This window comes from Podarcis erhardii (genome assembly GCF_964252035.2).
Source record: "Podarcis erhardii genome assembly, chromosome: 13".
Taxonomy (NCBI): domain Eukaryota; kingdom Metazoa; phylum Chordata; class Lepidosauria; order Squamata; family Lacertidae; genus Podarcis; species Podarcis erhardii.
The window spans coordinates 20,887,659-20,909,369 of NC_138502.1; the positions used below are offsets into that span (position 1 = coordinate 20,887,659).

The following is a 21,711-nucleotide window of genomic DNA, read 5'->3' on the forward strand; positions in this document are numbered from 1 at the left end:
GGACATCTGCTTTACTGATCAATAACACGGTGTGCTCACCATCTCATGCTAATACTCTGAGCATGAGGGCCATCATTACAAAATGATGGATAAATTTGTATATTGAACCAAATTGGGGAGGATGTCAGTGACATTACTATTTACTACTGAGGAGGGGGGTGTTGCAATGCCTAACTGTCAAGCAAGGGTTCAAAGCATTCATATAGTCAGACTCAAATTCAAAAGCAGGTCTATCTTATTATCAGATGTTAGTTCAAGTAATTTTGGTATCCTTTACTCTTGAACGGGTCATTCAAACCCCAAGTGCCTTTCAACACCCTGTCAAGCATAAAAATGAAAGCTTTTGTTCTGATGTCAGAAACATCCCCCCTCCTCCCCGAAATTCCCCAGAATAATTTGGTGATTATCGTACCCTGTAGTTAAAGACCTATAATTATTTTTGTTGTCTTTCAACAACCCTTGGGGAGGTGTAGTTTCCACTAGTAACACAGCCTAATAAATGTAAAATAAAATTACCTAGCATTCAGAGACAGGACTAGTGATTAAGAATGGATGTACATTGTACTTTGAGATTTAGATTTCAAGTTCATCAGGCTATTGTAATGATGGTGGCACACGTGGCGTTTCTGTAGATGGAAATAAGCGAATCTGCATATAGAATGAGTGTTTGCATTTGGGCTGAGAATGATGGTCCTTGTGGTGTTGCTGCTCATTCGGCTTCCTCACATGGCATGCAAGGCTCCCGTTAAATGCAGGGTCCAGTATCCACACAGTCCACTGCACAAATACCATCAGAAAGGAGACCTCATCATTGGTGTCATTGCCTCTCAAAGTTTCATCATGTCCAGCTCAATATCATTCACTCAAATACCACCTCCAGTATCAGCTGAAGAGTTGATGTAAGATTTTTATTATTATTTTTTCCATTTTCTTCATTTGTGCAGAGTAAGAAGTGTCATAGTGTGATGAGATCAGTCCTATAAATCTTACTTACTTACTTACTTACTTACTTACTTACTTACTTACTTACGTACTTCTCCAAGGAGCTCGATATGATTCTTTCCTGCCCCCTTTTATTATCACAGCAACCCTGTGTGTTCGGCTGAGAGATTGTGAGTGGCCCAAGGTCATCCAGAGAGTTTCATGTCTGAGTGCATATTTAAACCCTTGCATCATAACACAGTGCACACCTGTCCTTTTCACTTTGTCTCCTATTAACTACTTAAATACCAAAGGAAATCCTGATCATGGATGTCTTCTCTCTCGATTGTCCTTAACGTTTATGCTTGAAGAAAATATCTGCTTCTTATCATGGATGGGGGAGGCAGTAGTAGAATCAATGTAAGCTCCCTCCCACCCAAAAACTATGATCAGTTACTACTTCACAGCAAACTTCTCTAAAATTATTCAAGCTCACATTTTCCTCTCTCACTTTCATTCTAAGTCCACATCCCTTCGGATATTGCTTCACACACAAGTAGTTTGTTTCTTTAGTCTGATTTATATCATAAGAATCTTTAAGCATCTGTAATTGACCATTGTCACACATAGAAATGGATGGTAAATGTTAATAGTATATAATAAGAAGGTTATTCATATGAATGTACATACTGTAGGATTAGAACATAATTAGAACATAATTAGAAATATAGTTAGAAACATTGTTTATGTGTGAGGGAATCCAAGCTATTTTGAATCATATACCAGTAGATTACAGTAGAGCGTTCTCTACATTGGTAAATTATCAAGACATTATCCAGAATTCCAAATTTCCATCACTGATGATATTAAGCAACTGATACTATCAGTGTTCATCAAAATGTGAAATTCTACATACTGTCATGGTATTGTATCTATTATCTTCAAGTATTATTTTTTGTACATCACATTATAATAAATTAGGCCCACAACAGTTGTCTTCATGTCAGGGACTGGGCAGAGGAGGAATGGTGGAGAAATAATTTGTTTTGCCATGTTTATAGAGCAACCTGACTTGTTAACTAAGTGAAGATGCCTATAGATGTGTAATTGCTGGAATAGATGTGTAATTGCTGAAAAGCATATAAAAGGAAGGCAACCTCCTCTTTAACAGAGTTGTTCAATAAATCATTTATTGTGGCAGCTTGCTTCATTCAGCATGTGTTGTTATTTTTATTCTTAAGTCAGTAGTAAGGGAATGTAATCAGGTAGAACTGTATATGCATAGCACACACTACCACATTAAAGGGCACTGGTACACTGATATAGAATAAGTGATGAATGTGAGATATCCTTCTTATACAGAATGTAACTCTTGTTCTAGAGTAGTACCTAAAAATTACCAGCATATCTTGGCCTTGGAATTTGCAATAAAGGAGATCAATGAAAACGTTCAGCTCTTACCCAATGTCACTTTGGGATTCGATATCTATGACAGTCATTTTACTGGAATGAGGACCTATCATGCCACAATGTTACTCATGTCCACATTGGAGAGATTTTTCCCTAACTATGTATGTGACACCCAGAATAACCTTATAGCTGTAATTGGGGGATTGGACTCTGAAACCTCCCTTCATGTGGCAAATATCTTGGATATCTACAAGATGCCCCAGGTAAGATGTTTATGGGATATTTTTGTGTACATGTCAATATATGTAAAAGGCTATCATAGAACTGTAACACTTCTGCACACATGCACAATCCTTGCAGATTACACATCATGTTTGACAATAGAAATAGGTGCATTTTATGTACTCAATATATATTTGAATGCCATATGTTAAGTCAATGACACTTGTACTTTCACAATGGAGAGGAAGAAAAATTGTTGTGAATTTAGACTATGATTATGTTGGTGACTTTTTTGAAAAAATGATCAGAATACTTACCACCTCACCTTGTTCACATTGTAAAATGATAGATTACAGCTGACCTTTCCCTTATATGCTTAGTAGCTAATGTGTCAGAACAAAAGATCCAGCCAGAATCTATCTCTGATTCTTAAGAGTAATGTAGCTGTTAATGAATGAACATGATCCTCAGCAACTAGTATCCAGAGGCATACTGCTTCCAATGCTGGAGGCAATATATACACATAATGATGGAAGAAATAAATGTTTAATGTATTGGCATTATGAACTGGGTAATCCCCATTCCAATACTTCCCTTAGAGATAAATATATGGAGCACAGGTATTTTGTTATACTTCTAGGCTAGGAAGGACAGCATTAGACAGTGGTCTGATGTTGAATGGTTCTCACCAAAGGCTGCCTGGGCTTCAGATAGTATATTATGTACATTTAGAAAAGTTGTCAGTTTGCTACTGAGGAATCGGGCATACAGCTTCCCAATTATTGAGAGCAGGCTAATTGGCCTATAATTGAAGGGGGTATTTCAAAGGTTTGCTGGCAATATGGCGGTTTTCTTGCAAAAATGGACCTAGTGGTCTTCACTTTCTTATGTGTTCCCCACCTGATAGAAGTGTGGAGCCCTATGAGAATGTGATTTTTCAGTGGTGAAATCATATGTGGGGAATACTGTCTTTAGTGTGACCTGCCTAGCACCATGCCTTCAGTCTTCAAGACCACTTTCCTTACCTTGGGATTTGGTTAATTAATGTTGCCTCCAATGGTAGTAGTGGTTACCTTTTTTCCCCCCGTAATTCTTTTTATATTATTTTCCCCCATTTTAACAATATAGGATATTTATATACTCCCAATCTGAAAAATACAAGAACAAATACATACAGTGGTACCTCTAGTTGCGAAAGGGATCTGTTCTGGAGGCCCGTTCGCAACATGAGCAGAATGCAACCCGCGTCTGCGTGGGTCGCAATTGACCGCTTCTGCACATGCGTGTGAAGTTATTTTGTGCGTCTGCACATGCACAAGCGGTGAAACCCGGAAGTAACCCTTTCTAGTACTTCCGGGTCGCCACGGGACGCAACCTGAAAATGCTCAACCTGAAGCAAACGTGAGGTATGACTGTATAAAAATACTTTATTCTTGGTTTTGTTCAAGTGCTTACGTTTAATTAGGGTGGGTAGGACTTGTACTTGTTAATATGTTACTAGATGAACATTTTAAGCATTGTATTGTATTGTTTATTAACTTAAATTTCTATGTATTAAATTTCTTTTATGTGACATATTTTTTCTGTGCAAATCACTTTCAGACTTATTATTGTATAACGTGACTGATAAATGCAAACAACAACAATTATAATGATTGCTGTTATAAAGAAAGCAAATGCCTCAGAATACTGGAAAGGCCCATGGAAATTGTATAGTAGGGTGGTTCACAAAGGGACGCGTGTGGCGTTGTGGTCTAAACCACTGACCCTAAGGCTTGCTGATTGGAAGGTTGGCGGTTCGAATCCCCATGACGGGGCGAGCTCCTGCTGCTCAGTCCCAGGTCCTGCTAATCTAGCAGTTCGAAAGCACGCCCCAAAGTTCAAGTAGATGAATAAGTACCGCTCTGGTGAGAAGGTAAATGGTGTTTCCATGCATAGCTCTGGTTTTGCCAGAAGCGGCTTAGTCATGCTGGCCACATGACTTGAAAAAACTGTCTGTGCATAAATGCCGGCTCGCTCTGCCTGTATAGTGAGATGAACTCTGCAACCCCAGAGTTGTTTACCTTTACCTTTATGTATAGTTATTTTATCTTCATTTCCTTCTCTCTTAAATCTTCTTTTAGCTAGTATATAGCCCTGCCCCGGTGATGAATGATAAAACACCAGGCCTCCCTTTCTATCAGATGATTCCGAAGGAAACCATTCAGTATGAGGGGATTCTGTCTTTGCTTTTGCATTTCAAATGGACATGGGTTGGGGTTGTTGTTATGGATACCACTGAAGGAGAAAGATTTGTGCAAACTGTGGTTCCAATGTTTTCCCAGAATGGCATCTGTTTTGATTTCATAGTAAGAATCCCCACACTAACTTTCGTCCCCAACATTAAAGATATGTTTGACGAAGGGGAAAAAACATATGCCAAGGTGATGGCCAGCAAAGCCAGTGCTATGCTGGCATATGGACCGTCTTATTCCATGGCATTTTTTAGATTTTTCCCATTTTTATCAAAAGAAAAGCAGGTGTCAGATTATCCAAAAGGCAAAGTGTGGATTAGAACAGCCCAGGTGGAGCTCACTTCATTTGTTTTTCAGAAGGATTGGGATATGCAAATTTTCCCGGGAGCCATATCCTTACAAATTCACTCCAGTGATCTCCCACATTTTCACCAATTTGTTGAGAGCAGAAAACCCTCTAACACGGCAGGAGATGGTTTCATCAGGGACTTCTGGCAAAATGCCTTTGGCTGTGTGTTTCTGCATCAAGATATGGATGTGGTGGAAGGGGACATTTGCACTGAAGAAGAGAAGCTAGGGAGCCTTACGGCACCATTTTTTGAAATGAGTATGATTGGCCACAGCTACAGCATCTACAATGCTATTTATGCTGTGGCCCATGCTTTGCATGCCATGGCCTTGTCTAGACTCAAATACATGGGGCTGGTGAATGGAGGGAGACTGAAGCTTCAGAATCTACATCCATGGCAGGTAATGTAGGAAGTCTTTGCCAACTTGGGCTCCTTTGGGAGGAAGGGTGGAGTATAAATGTAATAATAAAAACAAAATGCTTAACATCCTCATATGGCAGTGCACACTTTTTGGGAGTGAAACTACACCTTCATCCATGTACTAAATGTCTCCCCAAACTGTATCAGTGTTCACATTTTCACCTTCCTTCCACTCTCTACAATTAAATTATTTCTCTCTACAGTATATATGTCTGCACAGGGCTTTTTTTCAGCAGGAACTCAATGGAATTTAAATAAAAAAATTCCTTCCAGTAGCACCTTAAAGACCAACTGAGTTAGTTCCTGCACATCTCTAGTGAGTGTGATTGCCATTCTAAGACAACGAGGGAGCTGTTCAGGGTGAATTCCAGCACCTCTTTATCTAGAAAAATAGCAGTGTCTGCATTGTCTGAATGACATATTCCTTCTGCTACCTCAGAGTCAATAAGCATTGAGATACCTGAGCTCTTCCATCACACATTGGTCCATGTTACCTTTCGGCCTAAAGTGATAAATAAATAAACCATCCATAGGATCAAACCCCTAGTTTTGTTGGGTTCACTACTTCAGAGCTGCTTCTAATAGAAGACAATGAGAAAACCTTAGCTAGGAGCAGAAGCCTAATCCCAAACAGAGCACAGTGATCAGTTAGGTATGAGACGATCAAAACTATACACAGAGAGGCCAATTTTACTTAGTTCAAAAGGACATAGCAGTGCTGGATTTAGGGTAGTGCAGGCGGTTCCCACACACAGCACCAAGCCGATGGGGCCACAAAATAATAATAGAGAAAAATGAATTATTGTTAAAACAAGAAATATTTTGGGGGCACTAAATTTTGTCCTTGCCCAGGGTGCCATATTACTGAAGTCGGCCCCTGGACATAGTCTTAGATAATTATGTATGAATTTGCAATGAAGATAAGTAACAGCATTTCTCCCAATCTACCCTTTCCCTTTTCAATTTAGGTCCATCATTCCCTGAGAACTGTCTCATTTAACAACAGTGCTGGGGACACAGTTTCCTTTGACAAGAATGGGGAGCTAATGGCTGGATTTGATGTCATCAACTGGATTTTTTCATCAAACCAAACTAAACAGAAAATTGGCCATTTAGATCCTGAGGCTCTTCCAAACCAAGTGTTCACTATCAATGAGGATGTCATAATTTGGCACAGCTGGTTTAACCAGGTAAATTGCTGCTGTTAGCAGTTGAGGAACTGAGCTTTGATCCCTATATGGCTGCTGCCCTCCTGTGCAATGTGAATTTCTTGGGAGTTTTCTGGATTTCATTTATCTCTGAAGTATCAATTTATAAATCCCCAGCCTCCAACAACTTGTGATAACCATGATGGTTTCACTGATGATATGAATAATTATTCTACATGATTTATGCTGCATCGGTGGTGTTCTATTAAGATCTATCATGTTGTTATTATTTATTGTTTGTAAGACACTTTCAGATTCATTTCAATGAAAAGCTGCATAGAAATATGATCAAAGAAATAGTGCATTAGTACCTTATCAGAACTTAACAATCTTTTCTGGGCTTACCAAAGTGCACTGTTTTCAAAACTGCTATTCTCTTTCGTTTGCCTTCTTAGACTCGTCCACTCTCAGTTTGTACTGACAGCTGCCATCCTGGTTTTAGCAAGAAAGTGAAGGAGGGGAAACCATTTTGCTGCTATGATTGCATTCCATGTCCAGAAGGGAAGATTTCAGACCGTGAGGGTAAGAAATACACTCAACCTAGAATGGATGTAATTTGGCAAAACATGAATTCTGGGGTTGCTTTTCTTTGGTATTTACATTGGGTTGCCATACATAGGGAAAACCCAGACGTATGGCAGCCCTAATTTACAAGTTCCATACAAATCTTTGTTTACTAGAATGATTTGGTGGGTCTGGATGGAAATTTAAAGAAAAATATAATTCTGGTGTTATTTGAGGACAGAGTACAATATGAAATTAAGACCTGGTCCAACTGTACGGAAAGTCCAACACCATTTCAATTTGGATTCAGGTCAAAGGATTAATTCCTTGTTTTTTTCTAAGACATTTTGAATGGTTGCAGAGACTCATTGGTAAGTTGACAACAAAAAGAGGGACGCTCGAGGCACCTCTGTTCAGTGTTGCAAATTCAGTTTTACTTTTGACTTTTGTTTTGAACACCATCAGTAAAATGATGAGACATTGCCATTTGCAAAAGCTATCATTTTTTTTAAGTCTTCAAATACTGTAATTGAAAAGAAATGTCAAACTCAAAGTGCAAAACGGTAACGTTCATTTCTAAAAGAAGCTAATTAATTGTTTCCCATGCTTTGCTCGTCTTAACATTTTTAAAATTGAAAGGGGAAATACAAACGAAAAATAAATCCCTTGTATCTACACAAGAGGAACTGTTATGCCTTGTTGAATAAATTTAGTACACATATCTGAGAGTGAGAGCACACCTTTTTTTTCAGACCTGAGCAACTGTTATGAATGCACAGATGAAACTTTCCCAAATAAAAATCAGGATCTATGCATTCCCAAGCGCATCAGCTACTTGACTTTTGGAGAACCTTTGGGGATCATCTTAGCCTCTTTTGCTCTTTGCCTTTTTTTGATCACAGCTTTGGTGCTGGGAATATTTGTGAAGTGGAAGGATACTCCCATTGTCAAAGCCAACAACCGGAACCTCACCTACACCCTTCTTGTTTCACTTCTGCTCTGTTTCCTGAGTGCTCTGCTATTTATTGGCAAGCCTCACATTGTGACATGTTTCTTCCGGCAAACGGCTTTTGGCATCATCTTCTCAGTGGCTGTTTCTTGTGTGTTAGCAAAAACCATCACAGTAGTTCTGGCTTTCCTGGCCACCAAACCAGGATCCAGGATGAGGAAATGGGTAGGGAAAGGACTGGCAAACACCATTGTGTTTTCCTGCTCCTTTGTTCAAGTAGGTCTCTGCATCACGTGGCTGGTAGCCAATCCTCCATTCCCAGACGTTGACATGCACTCATTGACTGAACAAATTGTACTAGAATGTAATGAGGGATCGGTGACTATGTTTTACTGTGTTCTGGGCTACATGGGGCTCCTGGCTTTTGTGAGCTTTACTGTGGCTTTCCTTGCCAGAAGGTTGCCTGACAGTTTCAACGAAGCCAAGTTTATCACTTTCAGTATGTTACTTTTTTGCAGTGTTTGGTTATCCTTTATTCCATCCTACCTGAGCACTAAGGGGAAATACATGGTAGCAGTGGAGATCTTTTCTATCTTAGCCTCCAGTGCTGGGTTGCTGGGTTGCATCTTTTCCCCCAAATGTTACATTATTTTGCTGAGACCTGAGCTGAACAACCGGGAACAGCTAATAAGAAGGAAGCCTTGAAGAATGCATATTTCTGACTCTTTGTTGTTGCTGTTAAGTGGTGTTTCCACAGCAGATCCTGTCACTATCGAAAACATTGTATGAACAGTATGTTTGTATGTATATGGAAAGTTGGCACAGCTTAATGCAAACATATATACATACAATGAAAGAAAAAAGAAGGCTATTGTGAAATTTATTAAAACTTTTAAAATTAATTTTTCAAATTATTACACATCAAACCAAATTACTTTAATTTAATACAATTTCTCGAAATCAGGTCTCCTGCTCCTGTTGCAAACATAAGTCAATCATTTCCTCCCTTAGCAGCATCATCTCTTATTTAATGTCCAATTGATCTTTCACTTGTTGTTAGTCCATTCTTCCATCTGACCACATTATTTTTCCTCCTTACAACAAGTGCCTTTGTTACATCTTTTAAATAAAAAAATCCATTTCATGTGTGTAGTCCTTCATATACCTTGTTGTTTCAGACCTCGTGTGCTGGAAGAAACAATCTTCCATTGTTCTTTGCAGTGCTTATCTAGTTGGGACAAGGCATTCCATTTCTTCTGCTGTTTACATGTCCATGTCCATGTCCATGTCCACTCTCCGCCATTAAAATTTCACTGTGGAGTTCTTTCTTGGCACACAGTTAAAAGCAATTCCCCCCCCCCCTCAAATTTGGCCTCTTGACAGGCTTATTCAGCAGCCATTCAATCTTCTTGCTCTGCATTGTTCCTTCACACTCCTGCTCCAATCCAAATATAGTTTTCAATAAAGTCGATTTAACCTTGGTCAAGGGGGGAGGGCATAATAAACCCTTGTTAAATTCCTTGTTGAGCATAAATAAAAGCCTCTCCCCTCCTTTTCATGGTAATGGCCAGAATAACATAGCTACAGCTTCACACATCTCTTTCATTTTACAGGGGAGGACAAGAAAAAAGACCACTTGAAAACCACATGAAAGCAAAAAACACACACCCTGTCCTCCCCCTTCCTTCCCTGGCTGTTGTGAGGCTTCTCAAGCTTCGGAAAAAAACATTCAAATGCCTTCAAAGAGCCAAGCCCAGTCCTTTTGGCAGTTGATTGATTGCAGCCCATTATCATGTTGGTCCAGGAGCACCTCTTGATTAAACGACAATATTCCAGATTAAGGAGGAACCAACCACAAATCATGCTGGAGAAAGAGGCTCGTACATGGCAGGGACCCACTCCCAGGTCACACCCACTCTGCCTTTCAAGTTGGCAGACATAGGCTTGAGCAGCACAGCGGGAAGCAGCAAGCTCCCCAGACCCCATTGGGGAACATTGCCAGGATTTTTGCCTCATAAATCCTGGCTTTCCCCTGCCTGAACCTTCCCGCTGCCTGTGGAGGGCAGTGGGGAGATATCGCCATTGACTTGTGGCATAACCGGAAACTGAAATCTATTAAAACTTTAGCTGCTCCAGAGACACTGGCCTCAGCATGAATGATGAAATCACTCAAACCAGGTTTTATTCACTGGTTCTTCGTTCCAGCTCTGCTATACACATAGCAGGAAAACAACCATGAAAATAGAATTTCTAAGCCATATAGAGCCAGTGAAAATACATTCAGTAATTTAAGAAGATTGTAGACTCCAGAATAAAAAATATTAATGTACAGTCGTACTTCCGTTCGACTTCCAAAATGTTCGACTTCCAAAGTGTGGCTTCTGATTGTCTTCAGGGAACTCCTGCAGACAATTGGAAGCTGCGGAAGCCCCATCGGACATTCGGATTCCAAAACAATGTTCGAAAACCGTAACACTCACTTCCAGTTTTCAATTGTTGGGGAGCCGGAACATTTGACTCCCAAGGTGTTGCGTGCTGAGGTCCCCAGGATACCCCTTCCCCAATAACTCACACATCACACTTAATTTTTGTTTAAGGTTTTTGGCATAATTTTGGCCACAACTTTATTATCATACAAGATTGTGAGTGGTTGCTTAGGCATTGGTTATGACTAGCTGTCCCCCCCGCCTTGGGGGACAGCGCTGACTCCCGTGAGTCAGCGTGTGGAGGAACAAGACCAGGGACAACTGGGGCTGCGACACAGACCCTCAGCTACTCCCTGCTTGCTCCTTGGGAACTTACACGGCCCGCACCCTGCTCCAAGGGTTTGGACGAAGGGATGGTAAGCCCCAGAATTCCTTTAACGGAATTCCCAACAGCAGCAGCATTGGAGGGGTAGGCACAGCCAATCCACACCCCTCCACCAACCAATTTAACCAATGCCTAACCGCCACCAGAGCCCTTGCGCTCGCCGCCAACCACTCACAAATTCAGCCTCACCCTCAACTCAGCCACCACTGAATCGAGCCAAACATCATTCCCAGCAGGGGAAAGATGAACCCCATCTGCCCTATAGAACTCTAGGGCCTTGAAGGTAATCCACTGGTGAGGAATCACAAACCCACCCAGACCTACCACCAACTTTCCCGCCGCAGAATTAATCCGCTTCCTTGCACGTTCGGTGGCAACTGGGCAGGGGCTACCCTGCCAATTACGGCGTTGGAGTAACTGTGACCAAAAAAGCCTGGAATCAGGCACCAAGGCCGCCAAGTCCTTTAGATCCTGAATGATGGCAGCACGCAACCCATAACAAGAGGAAGAAACCAAATCATTTTCCCCAAGCTGCACCACTATTGCCGTAGGCGGGCCTGCCAGGAGAACGCGCCGATGCATGAGTGGCAAAAGTTCACTCCACAGCATTCCCCTTCTGGAAATCCAGGTCACCTGCACCTGCTGCGGAAGGCCCAGGCCAGCTCCCAATCCAGACTGACGAACTCTATTGGCAGCCCAATGCACAATACTGTGCCCCACTATCCAGATATTGATAGTGGCCGGACCTAGGGTTAAAACACAACAGGTAAGTATACAAAGACGGATCAAATGTGAACATAGGATCTGAACGCCTCAGACTTCCACCGGCTCATATCTTTTATCCGGTTCACCGACAAACCCCAGTGGGCAGCAGTAGTTGCAGCACCAATCCGGAAGGAGTGAGGGGCAAACTCCGATGCTGTATGGCCACATGCTGCTATGACCTTACGCAGCACCTTAGTAAACTGGTGCCTTCCCAAAGGATGGCCGTTTTCATGAATGAACAAGGGGCCCTCCCCTGCAGGTCGCCCAGCCAAATACTTCCGCAGATCCTTTACCGGGCCGGTAAAGTCGAATAACTGCTCCTCTGCCTATTTGATCCGTTTTTGAATTCCTAACATTAACCTGCAGTTCCGACGGAGACAAACTCACGTCCTGCAACAACAAACCCCTAGAGCCTCCATCCTGCTTAGGCTCAAGGACCACCTCCCCCACTCTCAGGGCCCCCAAAAAGGCCAAAGAGAATGCTGCAGAAAACAGCCTAGCCTCAAATTTTGACCAACAGATGCTCCGCAATTTACTGCGCATCTGAGTCAGCAAGGCAAAAGTGATGGGCCGCCGAGAATTAGGCCTAGAAGGAGCAAGGCGTCCCCATCCTTCCAGTGCTTTACGCACTACAAACTTACCACAGGGATCCTTGTTAAAATATGCCCTGCTAAAGAAAGAAATAGCCGCAGCGTTCTGGCCGCTCTAGGCATCTGAAATAGATGCGCCAAATACTGGAGCACCTGAGAGGTGGAATGGGGGGCAATAACACCTCCTGCCATAGACTGCCCATTGAATGTTAAAAAATCTGACCAGGCTTTCTTATAAGACCTCAAGGTGGATGGGGCAACCGATGCAGCTACTCCCTGTAAAACTAAGTGCTGCCAAGGTTCCAGAGATGATCCGGGAAAAATTCCGGACGGTCTCGAGCCTCTGGCGCCAGGGATCTGAACCGCTCCATCTGAAAACGGGACAGAGCATCAGCAATCTCATTAGATATGCCTGGAATGAACCGGGCAGAAAACACAACATTAGCACGCAAACAATGCAAGACAAAAGCCCGTAACAAGGCTGAAACCCTAGGGGATCGAGAAGACTGCTTGGCCAGCACCTTCACCACCGCCTGGTTATCGGACCAAAAACAAACACGGCGGTCCCTGAAAAAGTCTACCCACAAGTGCACAGCCACCACGATGGGAAAAAACTCGAGAAAAGTTAAGTCTCGAATTATAGCTTCCCCCCGCCAAGCGAGGGGGAACGCTCAGCGCACCACCTACCGTCCCAAAACAGGCCAAACCCTAAAGACCCCACTGCGTCGGAGTGCACTTGGAAATCATTGTGGAGGTTCAAAGTATCCTGCCACAACGATACTCCATTAAAATCCTGCAGGAATTCCAACCAAACCCGCAGGTCAGCACGAACCTGGTTAGAAAGGCGCACCCTGTGCCGCGGACCACGCAAGCTGGAGCTAAGCATGGCCAGATGGGAACAAAACAGTCGCCCCGGGGCGACCACCCTACAGGCAAAGTTCAGGTGACCCAGCAATGACTGCAGCTGTTGCAAGGTGACCTTCTTTAAGGGAAGTAGATCTTCGATCACCTTCCTTAAAGCTACTAGCTTATCAGGCAGCAAGCTGGAGGTTTGGGCCACAGTATCTAATAAGATACCCAGATATGTCAACTGTGTGGAAGGACCTTCAGTCTTCTCAGCTGCCAACGGCACGCCCAAATCCTCAGTCAATGCAGCGAAGGCCTGCAATAGCAAAACGCAGTCCCCCGTGTTGTCCCCTGAGGCCAGTAAAAAATCATCGAGATAATGGGTGACCCCACCCAAACCCGTCCTATCACGTAAGGCCCATTCCAAAAATAAACTAAAGCATTCAAAAGCTGCACAGGCGACGGAGCAGCCCATGGGCATGGCCTTATCAAAATAATACTCCCCCTCAAACTGAAAACCTAACAACCAGAAATCGTCAGGATGGATTGGAAGCAACCGGAAGGCCGATTCAATATCGCATTTTGCCAGAAGGGCCCCAGGCCCAAATTTCCTTATCATCTTGATCGCATGATCAAGGGAAGCATATTTCACTGAACAAAGCTCCGGGGGAATAACGTCATTTACTGACGTGCCAATAGGGTGAGAAAGGTTATGAATCAGGAGGAATTCCCCCGGGGCTTTCTTCGGCACTATGCCCAATGGCGAAACATGCAAATTAGGAAAAGGGGGGACAGCAAAAGGACCAGCCATACGATGTAAAGCCAGCTCCTTCCCAATTTTCCTACGCACCACTTCTGGCATGTCCTTGACTGATTTCTGGTTTGCAGGGTTCCCTGCCAACGGGGTTGTCACCACAGGTATTCTAAAACCTACCGAAAAACCTTCGCGCAAATAAGACGCTGAGACCTTATCAGGGTATAGATCCAATAGAGACAATAATGGCTGCAGTCGCACCGGGGTATAAGCCAGAGAAGAAAGAACGCTATTTCCCTGTTCCAGGGACAGGGGTCTGGGGGGCGACTTTTGGGGACTGCTGCGAGCCCCCCCCTCTACGAAAAGGACGCCGCCCCCCCGTGCAGACAGAGGCAGCATGGTTCCCCGAGCATCTCTCACAAACATGGGAAAACTTACAAGGTTGCCGTTGGCAGGAACCTCTATTAAAATCCCAACAAAACAATTTTCGGCCTGCTTTGACCGGGGCCGACTTGAGCTTCAATGTGTCAGGGGCCTTCTTGTCGAAACGAGGGGCCACGTAAGTGGTCCAAACATCTAAATCCTTACGATCCCAACGCGCCGTGGGGATCTTGGCTGCCCTGCGTCTAAAATTCTGATCATACGCCAAAGCAGCGGCCTCTCCAGCCATCGTAAAAGCTGAACGGACTATAGAAAGGTAAACCCATAAATGCAGAGATCTCCTGGGATAAGCTGCAGAGACCACACCTGCAAAAACTTGAAAGCTATCCAACCACCGTTCAAAGTTGCGATCCCCTTTGGCAATGGATGTCCGCTTACTTGAAGAAGCAGAGCCCCTGTCCTGGGGCTCCTGGCCCTCAAGGGGGGGTGCCAGGCTGAAGATGTCCACATAATGGCCATCTAAAATCCTGGACCGCAATTTAGCAGATAAATGGGCACCTGGTATAAGATCCCTAGCTGAATTGGTGGAAACTCTAACATCCGGCACTAAAACTCCATCCTTGCAATCCTGCACCGCCCCGTAACGAGCCCTATGGGAATTCGCCCTCCGTTCCCAAATCCACTTCGGGAGACCTGAGGTCTCACCAAAACCCCAATAAAGCTTAAGGGAAGCTTCCTCATCGCTGCTGGAGGTTAAGGATGAAGTACCTGTAGACGAAGACGAAGTATCTCTGCGTCTCCACTTAGAGCGCCTCCTAGAGGCCTTTTTACGGCGACGGTGTCCGCCTGAAGAAGGCCTTGAAGGTGGGGGAAGGCTGTCCTCCACCGAAGACTCAGATGCGTCACCCTGTTGCGCCACACCTGGAACTGACTGGAAAGAGACGATCTGTGAGAGACCCGGACCCGCACTCCCCATTATTGAAGACTGGGCAGGCGAAGAACCTCCCACCCAGCCCCGGGTTGACCGCCTCCCCCTAGCCCCCACCCTGGATCGACCCCGACCCCTTGGCGCGGCCACCTGTGACACAGGTAAGGCCGGGGGCTGAGCCAGTTGCACCATAGGTAAGTAATCGCCAGTTGACAATGGTTCTCTCTCTTCTTCACTAGATGAAGCGCCTGGAGAAGAAACACCCATGGGAGGAGCCGGCATTGCAGATGAAGTTGAGGGGGTTGAGGAACGGTGCAAGAGGGTATCCATCTCCGCCTCGACCCGCGCCAGCGCCACCGGGTCGCCAGCCACACTAGAAACCATAGACTGGATGCGCTGCAATGACTGGCCAGGCTCAGGAGAACGTAAGGCCTGGGATGGGCCTTTTATAGGCCTCTTTGCAGGAGGGGCAGGAGCAGGCCTCCTTGTTACCTTCTTTGGTGCCATCCTACTGCTGGAGGAAAAGAAACAAATTAATAAACAAGAAACTAAATTATAAATAAGAGGAAAGCAGGTAAAATAAGAATTAAATGAAAACCAGCAGTAAGGCGCCTCCAAATGCCAATAAAATTAACGCTTGGTCACGATCAAATAGTCTGCAAAAAACACTTCAATTAACAACAAGCACACTGTTTAGCAGGCCACTAAAAGGCCTACAGGCAAGCAACAGCAGCCTGCAATTACCAGGCCCGGCCGCTAGAGGCCACTGCTAACCCAGGGAGAGGCAAAATGGCGCTAAACCACAAAATGGCGGGCCTACAACGCACAGGCCTGGGAGACGGGAAAAAAGGGGAGGCAAGCCAACGCCGCCCGGCCCGTAAGGGAGCGCGCCACAGCGCCCAGCCCGAAACGTAGCCCCAGGAGGCGCCGCGGGCCGGCCAAAGCACGCCGCCGCCGCCCACGCCGCAACGGAGGCCATCCCCGGAGACGCGCCGCGAGGCCGGTAAGTCGTCCGGCGCCGCCCTAGCGCGGCGCTTCAGCTAAGGCCTCAGGAAACACCCGGGAGCCCAGAGGCCAAAAAGCAGGCCCAATCCGGGCCGCGCTGCGGTGGGCGGGCAAACACCAGGGGGGCACAGCCAGTCACCCCTCGCAACGCGCCCAACCCCCCAGGGACCAGATTCGGCAGGCCGCGGTAGCGAGCGCCGGGCCCAAAGCCGCCCGGGATCAGGGCCCTCCCCCCCAGGGAGGGCAGCCCAGAGTACCACCAAACAATCAAAATAAGGGTAAATAACAGGCAATGATAAACTAAAGGAAGGAAATGAAGGTAAAACAATAATAAGAGAAAAGGAGAAAAGAAAGAATAAAACCAGGGGATAAAAGTACAAAACCACTCTCGCTGATTCACTCCGGTGTTGATGATCCGGTGTCCACAGCGAAAGAGAAAGGAAAAGAGCAGTGGACCTTACTTAAATAGCCTCAGGTCCCATCCCTAAATTGGCAACATCATATTTACCCCAACAACTCCAACCTCCAATCTGATTCAAGGCTCTTGAATCTATCCTGCCTGGCAACTATGGGGTGTTCTGTTAGCCCCATCCGCAACCCGTGCTCTCTTTCAGTGAGAACATGCTTTCAGGAGCTGAGATGCGATTGTATCTTCATGTGTGGCAGTTCTGTCACAAAATAATACATTTATTATTATCTCTTGCCCCAGAACCAAGTGTTTAGCTGCATTCCTTGCTATGATTCAAGACTAGCCAATTACTGAAGATGTGGCAAACATTATTCAGTAGGACTACAGGGAATACACAACTTTGTGTTAAGTAATGTGTGATTATCAGAACAACTACAATGAATTGGGCAACCTGCTGATTCACCAGTGGAGTACTCAGACATTGAAAAATAATGCATATATAACCCATTACTATTTGGATCAGAAAACTAGAAATAGAGATAGGCAAGGCTCCATCAAATTCGATCCTTAATCACTTGATTCAACTCAGGTTGTTTTAATCATAGTGACTAATGAAAGCATGCAGTAGAGGTGAATAGAAGACTCTTCAATCAGATGTAAGATTTCTGTTCAGGATAGGGATACTAGTGATATGTGCTGTTGCTGATTCCACACATGGTGTGCAAAACCTATTTTGATATCTGCAGAATGTGGGCTCCTCACCCCATTCATCACTAGTACTTTCAGCCAGGAGAGCTCATCTTCAGTGTCCTTCTTTACCATACTTTCTTTATGAGCACTTCAAAGGCTTTGAATGAACGCCCTCCAGAGCGAGCACATGTTGCGTTCACATGCCCAAGGCTTGCTTAGCACTGAGGGGGATTTTTCTCTCAATGACTGTAGAATGTGGCTGTTTACATACTCAGTGATGGAGAAGGATTCTTTCAGAGTACACACTTAACACTTTACATTAGTGTCCTTTTGTACATCTGCTCGACTGATCAACAACACTGCATGCTCACAGTCTCATATTGAACCATATTGGGGAGGATGTCAGTGACATCACTAATTACTACTGAGGAGGGGGGTGTTGCAATGCCTAACTGTCAAGCAAGGGTTCAAAGCACTCACATTGTCAGACTCAAATTCAAAAGCAGCCTATCTTATTATCAGATGTTAATTCATCTATTTGTGGTAGCCTTTACTCTTGACGGGTCATTCAAACACAAGCACCTTTCAACACCCTGGCAAGTATAAAAATGAAAGCTTTTGTTCTGATGTCGGAAACATCCCCCCTCCTCCCTGAAATTCCCCAGAATGACTCTAACTTTAATTTGGTGATTATCATACCCTGTAGTTAAAGACCTATAATTATTTTTGTTGTCTTTCAAAAACCCTTGGGGAGCTGTAGTTTTCACTCATAACACAGTTTGCTAAATGTCAAAAAAAATAATTTCTAGCATTCAGAGACAGGTCTAGTGATTAAGAATGGATGCATAGATATATATACAGTGTATTTTGAGATTTAGATTTCAAGTTCATCAGGCTATTGTAATGATGGTGGCACACGTGGCGTTTCTGTAGATGGAAATAAGCGAATCTGCATATAGAATGAGTGTTTGCATTTGGGCTGAGAATGATGGTCCTTGTGGTGTTGCTGCTCATTCGGCTTCCTCATATGGCATGCAAGGCTCCCGTTAAATGCAGGGTTCAGTATCCACACAGTCCACTGCACAAATACCATCAGAAAGGAGACCTCATCATTGGTGTCATTGCCTCTCAAAGTTTCATCGTGTCCAGCTCAATATCATTCACTGAAATACCACCTGCAGTATCAGCTGAAGAGTTGATGTAGGATTTTTTATTTTTATTTTTTTCCATTTTCTTCATTTGTGCAGAGTAAGAAATATCATAGTGTGATGAGATCAGTCCTATAAATGTTACTTACTTACTTACTTACTTACTTACTTATTTACTTACTTACTTACGTACTTCTACAAGGAGCTTGATATGATTCTTTCCCTCCCCCTTTTATTATCACAGTAACCCTGTGTGTTCGGCTGAGAGATTGTGAGTGGCCCAAAATCACCCAGAGAGTTTCATGTCTGAGTGCATATTTAAACCCTTGCATCATAACACAGTGCACACCTTCAGTGATCTGAATCTGTCCTTTTCACTTTGTCTCCTATTAACTACTTAAATACCAAAGGAAATCCTGATCATGATGTCTTCTCTCTCGATTGTCCTTAACGTTTATGCTTGAAGAAAATATCTGCTTCTTATCATGGATGGGGGAGGCAGTAGTAGAATCAATGTAAGCTCCCTCCCACCCAAAAACTATGACCAGTTAGTACCTCAAACCAAGCTTCTCAAAATTATTATTCGAGCTCACAATTTTCTCTTTCACCTTAATTCTAAGTCCACATTCCTTCAGATATTTTTTCACATAAAAGTAGTTTGTTTCTTTAGTCTGATTTATATCATAAGAATCTTTAAGCATCTGTAATTTGACTACTGCCGCACATAGAAATGGATGGTAAATGTTAAGAGTATATAATAATAAGGTTATTCGTATGAATGTACATACTGTAGGATTAGAACATAATTAGAAATATAATTAGAAACAGTGTTTATGTGTGAGGGAGTGCAAAATAGTGTTTCCAAGCTATTTTGAATCATATACAGTATAATCATTACAGTAGAGCCTTCTCTACATAAATAAATTATCACAACATTATCCGGAATTCCAAGTTTTAACACTGATGGTGTTAAACAACTGATAGCGTTCATCTAAATATGAAATTCTGCATACTGTCATTGTAATGTATCTATTCTAATACAGAATGTAACTCTCGTTTTAGAGTAGTACCTAAAAATTACCAGCATATCTTGGCCTTGGAATTTGCAGTAAAGGAGATCAATGAAAACTCTCACCTCTTACCCAATGTCACTTTGGGTTTTGACATCTATGACAGTCATTTTACTGCAATGAGGACCTATCATGCTACCATGTTACTCACGTCCACATTGGGGAGATTTTTCCCTAACTATGTATGTTACACCCCAAATAACCTAATAGCTGTCATTGGAGGACTGGACTCTGAAACCTCCCTTCATGTGGCAAATATCTTGGATATCTACAAGATGCCCCAGGTAAGATGTTTATGGGTATATTTTTGTGTACAAACACACACACACACACACACACACACACACACACACAATGTCTACCATAGAACTGTAACACTTCTGCACACATCCACAATCCTTGCACATTACACCTCATGCTTGACAACAGAAACAGGTCATTTTTTGTACTCAAATATATTTGAATGCCATATGTTAAGTCAAGGACACTTGAACTTTCACAATGGAGAGGAAGAAAATTGTTGTGAATTTAGACTATGATTATATTGGTGACTTTTTTTTTTAATGATCAGAATACTTACCACCCACACTGTCTTCACATTGTAAATTGATAGATTAGTTGCCAGGGTTGACCTTTCCCTTACATGTTGAAGTAGCTAATCTGACAGAACAAAAGATCTAGCCAGAATCTCTTTCCCTGATTCTTAAGAGCAGGAATCCTCAAACTATGGACCGTGGGCCAGATCCGGACTGCTGGGGTCCTAGATCCGGACCGCCCAGCAACTGCCCTAAGCCCTCTCCCTCCCTCCTTCACTTCCCACCCCATGAAGGCACATTAACCCTTCAGCACCCATGCAGTGTGGCTTCCTCCCATTTTCTTCCACTAACATGGGGCGGGGCAGGAGAAAAACTGCCAAGTTGCCAATGCTGGAGGCAATATATACACATAATGACGGAAGAAATGTAATGTTTAATGAATTGGCATTATGAGCTGGGTAATCCCCATTCCAATACTTCCGCCAGCCATACATATATGGAGCAGAGGTATTTCAAAAGTGTGCTGCCAATATGGCAGTTGTGTTGCAAGATTGGACCTAGTGGTCTTCATCAGAGTTGCTTCTATGTGATCCCCACCTGATGGAAGTGTGGAGCCCTATGAGAATGTGATTTTTCAGTGGTGAAATCATATGTGGGGACGATTGTCTCTAGTGTGAGCTGCCTAGCACCATCTTTAGTCCTCAAGTCAACTTTGCTGACCTTGGACTTTTGTTCATTAATGTTGCCTCCAACGGTAGTAGCGGTTACCTTTTATTTTATTTTATTCATATTTTTTTTAATTCACCCCCCCACCATTTTAACAATATAGAACATTTATATACTCTCAATCTGAAAAATACAAGAACAAATACATATACATATACATATACAAATTCATTATTTGTTCTTGGTTTTGTTCTAGTGCTTACATTTAAGTGGGGTGGGTAGGACTTCTACTTGTTAATATGTTACTAAATGAACATTTAAAGTATTGTATTGTTTATTAACTTAAATTGTTATGTATTAAATTTCTTTTATGTGGCATATTTTTTCTGTGCAAGTCACTTTGTGACTTTTTACTGTATAAAGTGACTGATAAATGCAAGCAACTCAATGCTGATTATTGCTGTTATAAAGAAAGCAAATAGTTCAGAACACTAGAAAGGCCCATAACACTTGTATACTTATTTTATATTTATTTTATCTTCATTTCCTTCTCTCTTAAATCTTCTTTTAGCTAGTATATAGCCCTGCCCCGGTGATGAATGATAAAACACCAGGCCTCCCTTTCTATCAGATGATTCCGAAGGAAACCATTCAGTATGAGGGGATTCTGTCTTTGCTTCTGCATTTCAAATGGACATGGGTTGGGGTTGTTGTTATGGATACTACTGAAGGAGAAAGATTTGTGCAAACTGTGGTTCCAATGTTTTCCCAGAATGGCGTCTGTTTTGATTTCATAGTAAGAATCCCCACACTAACTTTTGTCCCCAATGTTAAAGAGATTCTTGCCGATGGGGCAAAAATATATGTCAAGGTGATGGGCAGCAAAGCCAGTGC

At 43.2% G+C, this 21,711-nt stretch overlaps 1 protein-coding gene across 1 annotated transcript; it reads left to right on the plus strand.

The window, feature by feature from the left end:
* Positions 1-687: 687 nt before the first annotated feature.
* LOC309326916 (vomeronasal type-2 receptor 26-like) lies at positions 688-8,923 on the plus strand (the record flags this gene model as incomplete). Its single annotated transcript, XM_081835945.1, has 4 exons — positions 688-899; positions 2,303-2,594; positions 6,526-6,747; positions 8,075-8,923. 4 exons carry the CDS (start codon positions 688-690, stop codon positions 8,921-8,923), a joined length of 1,575 nt encoding a protein of 524 aa, XP_081692071.1.
* Positions 8,924-21,711: the final 12,788 nt, after the last annotated feature.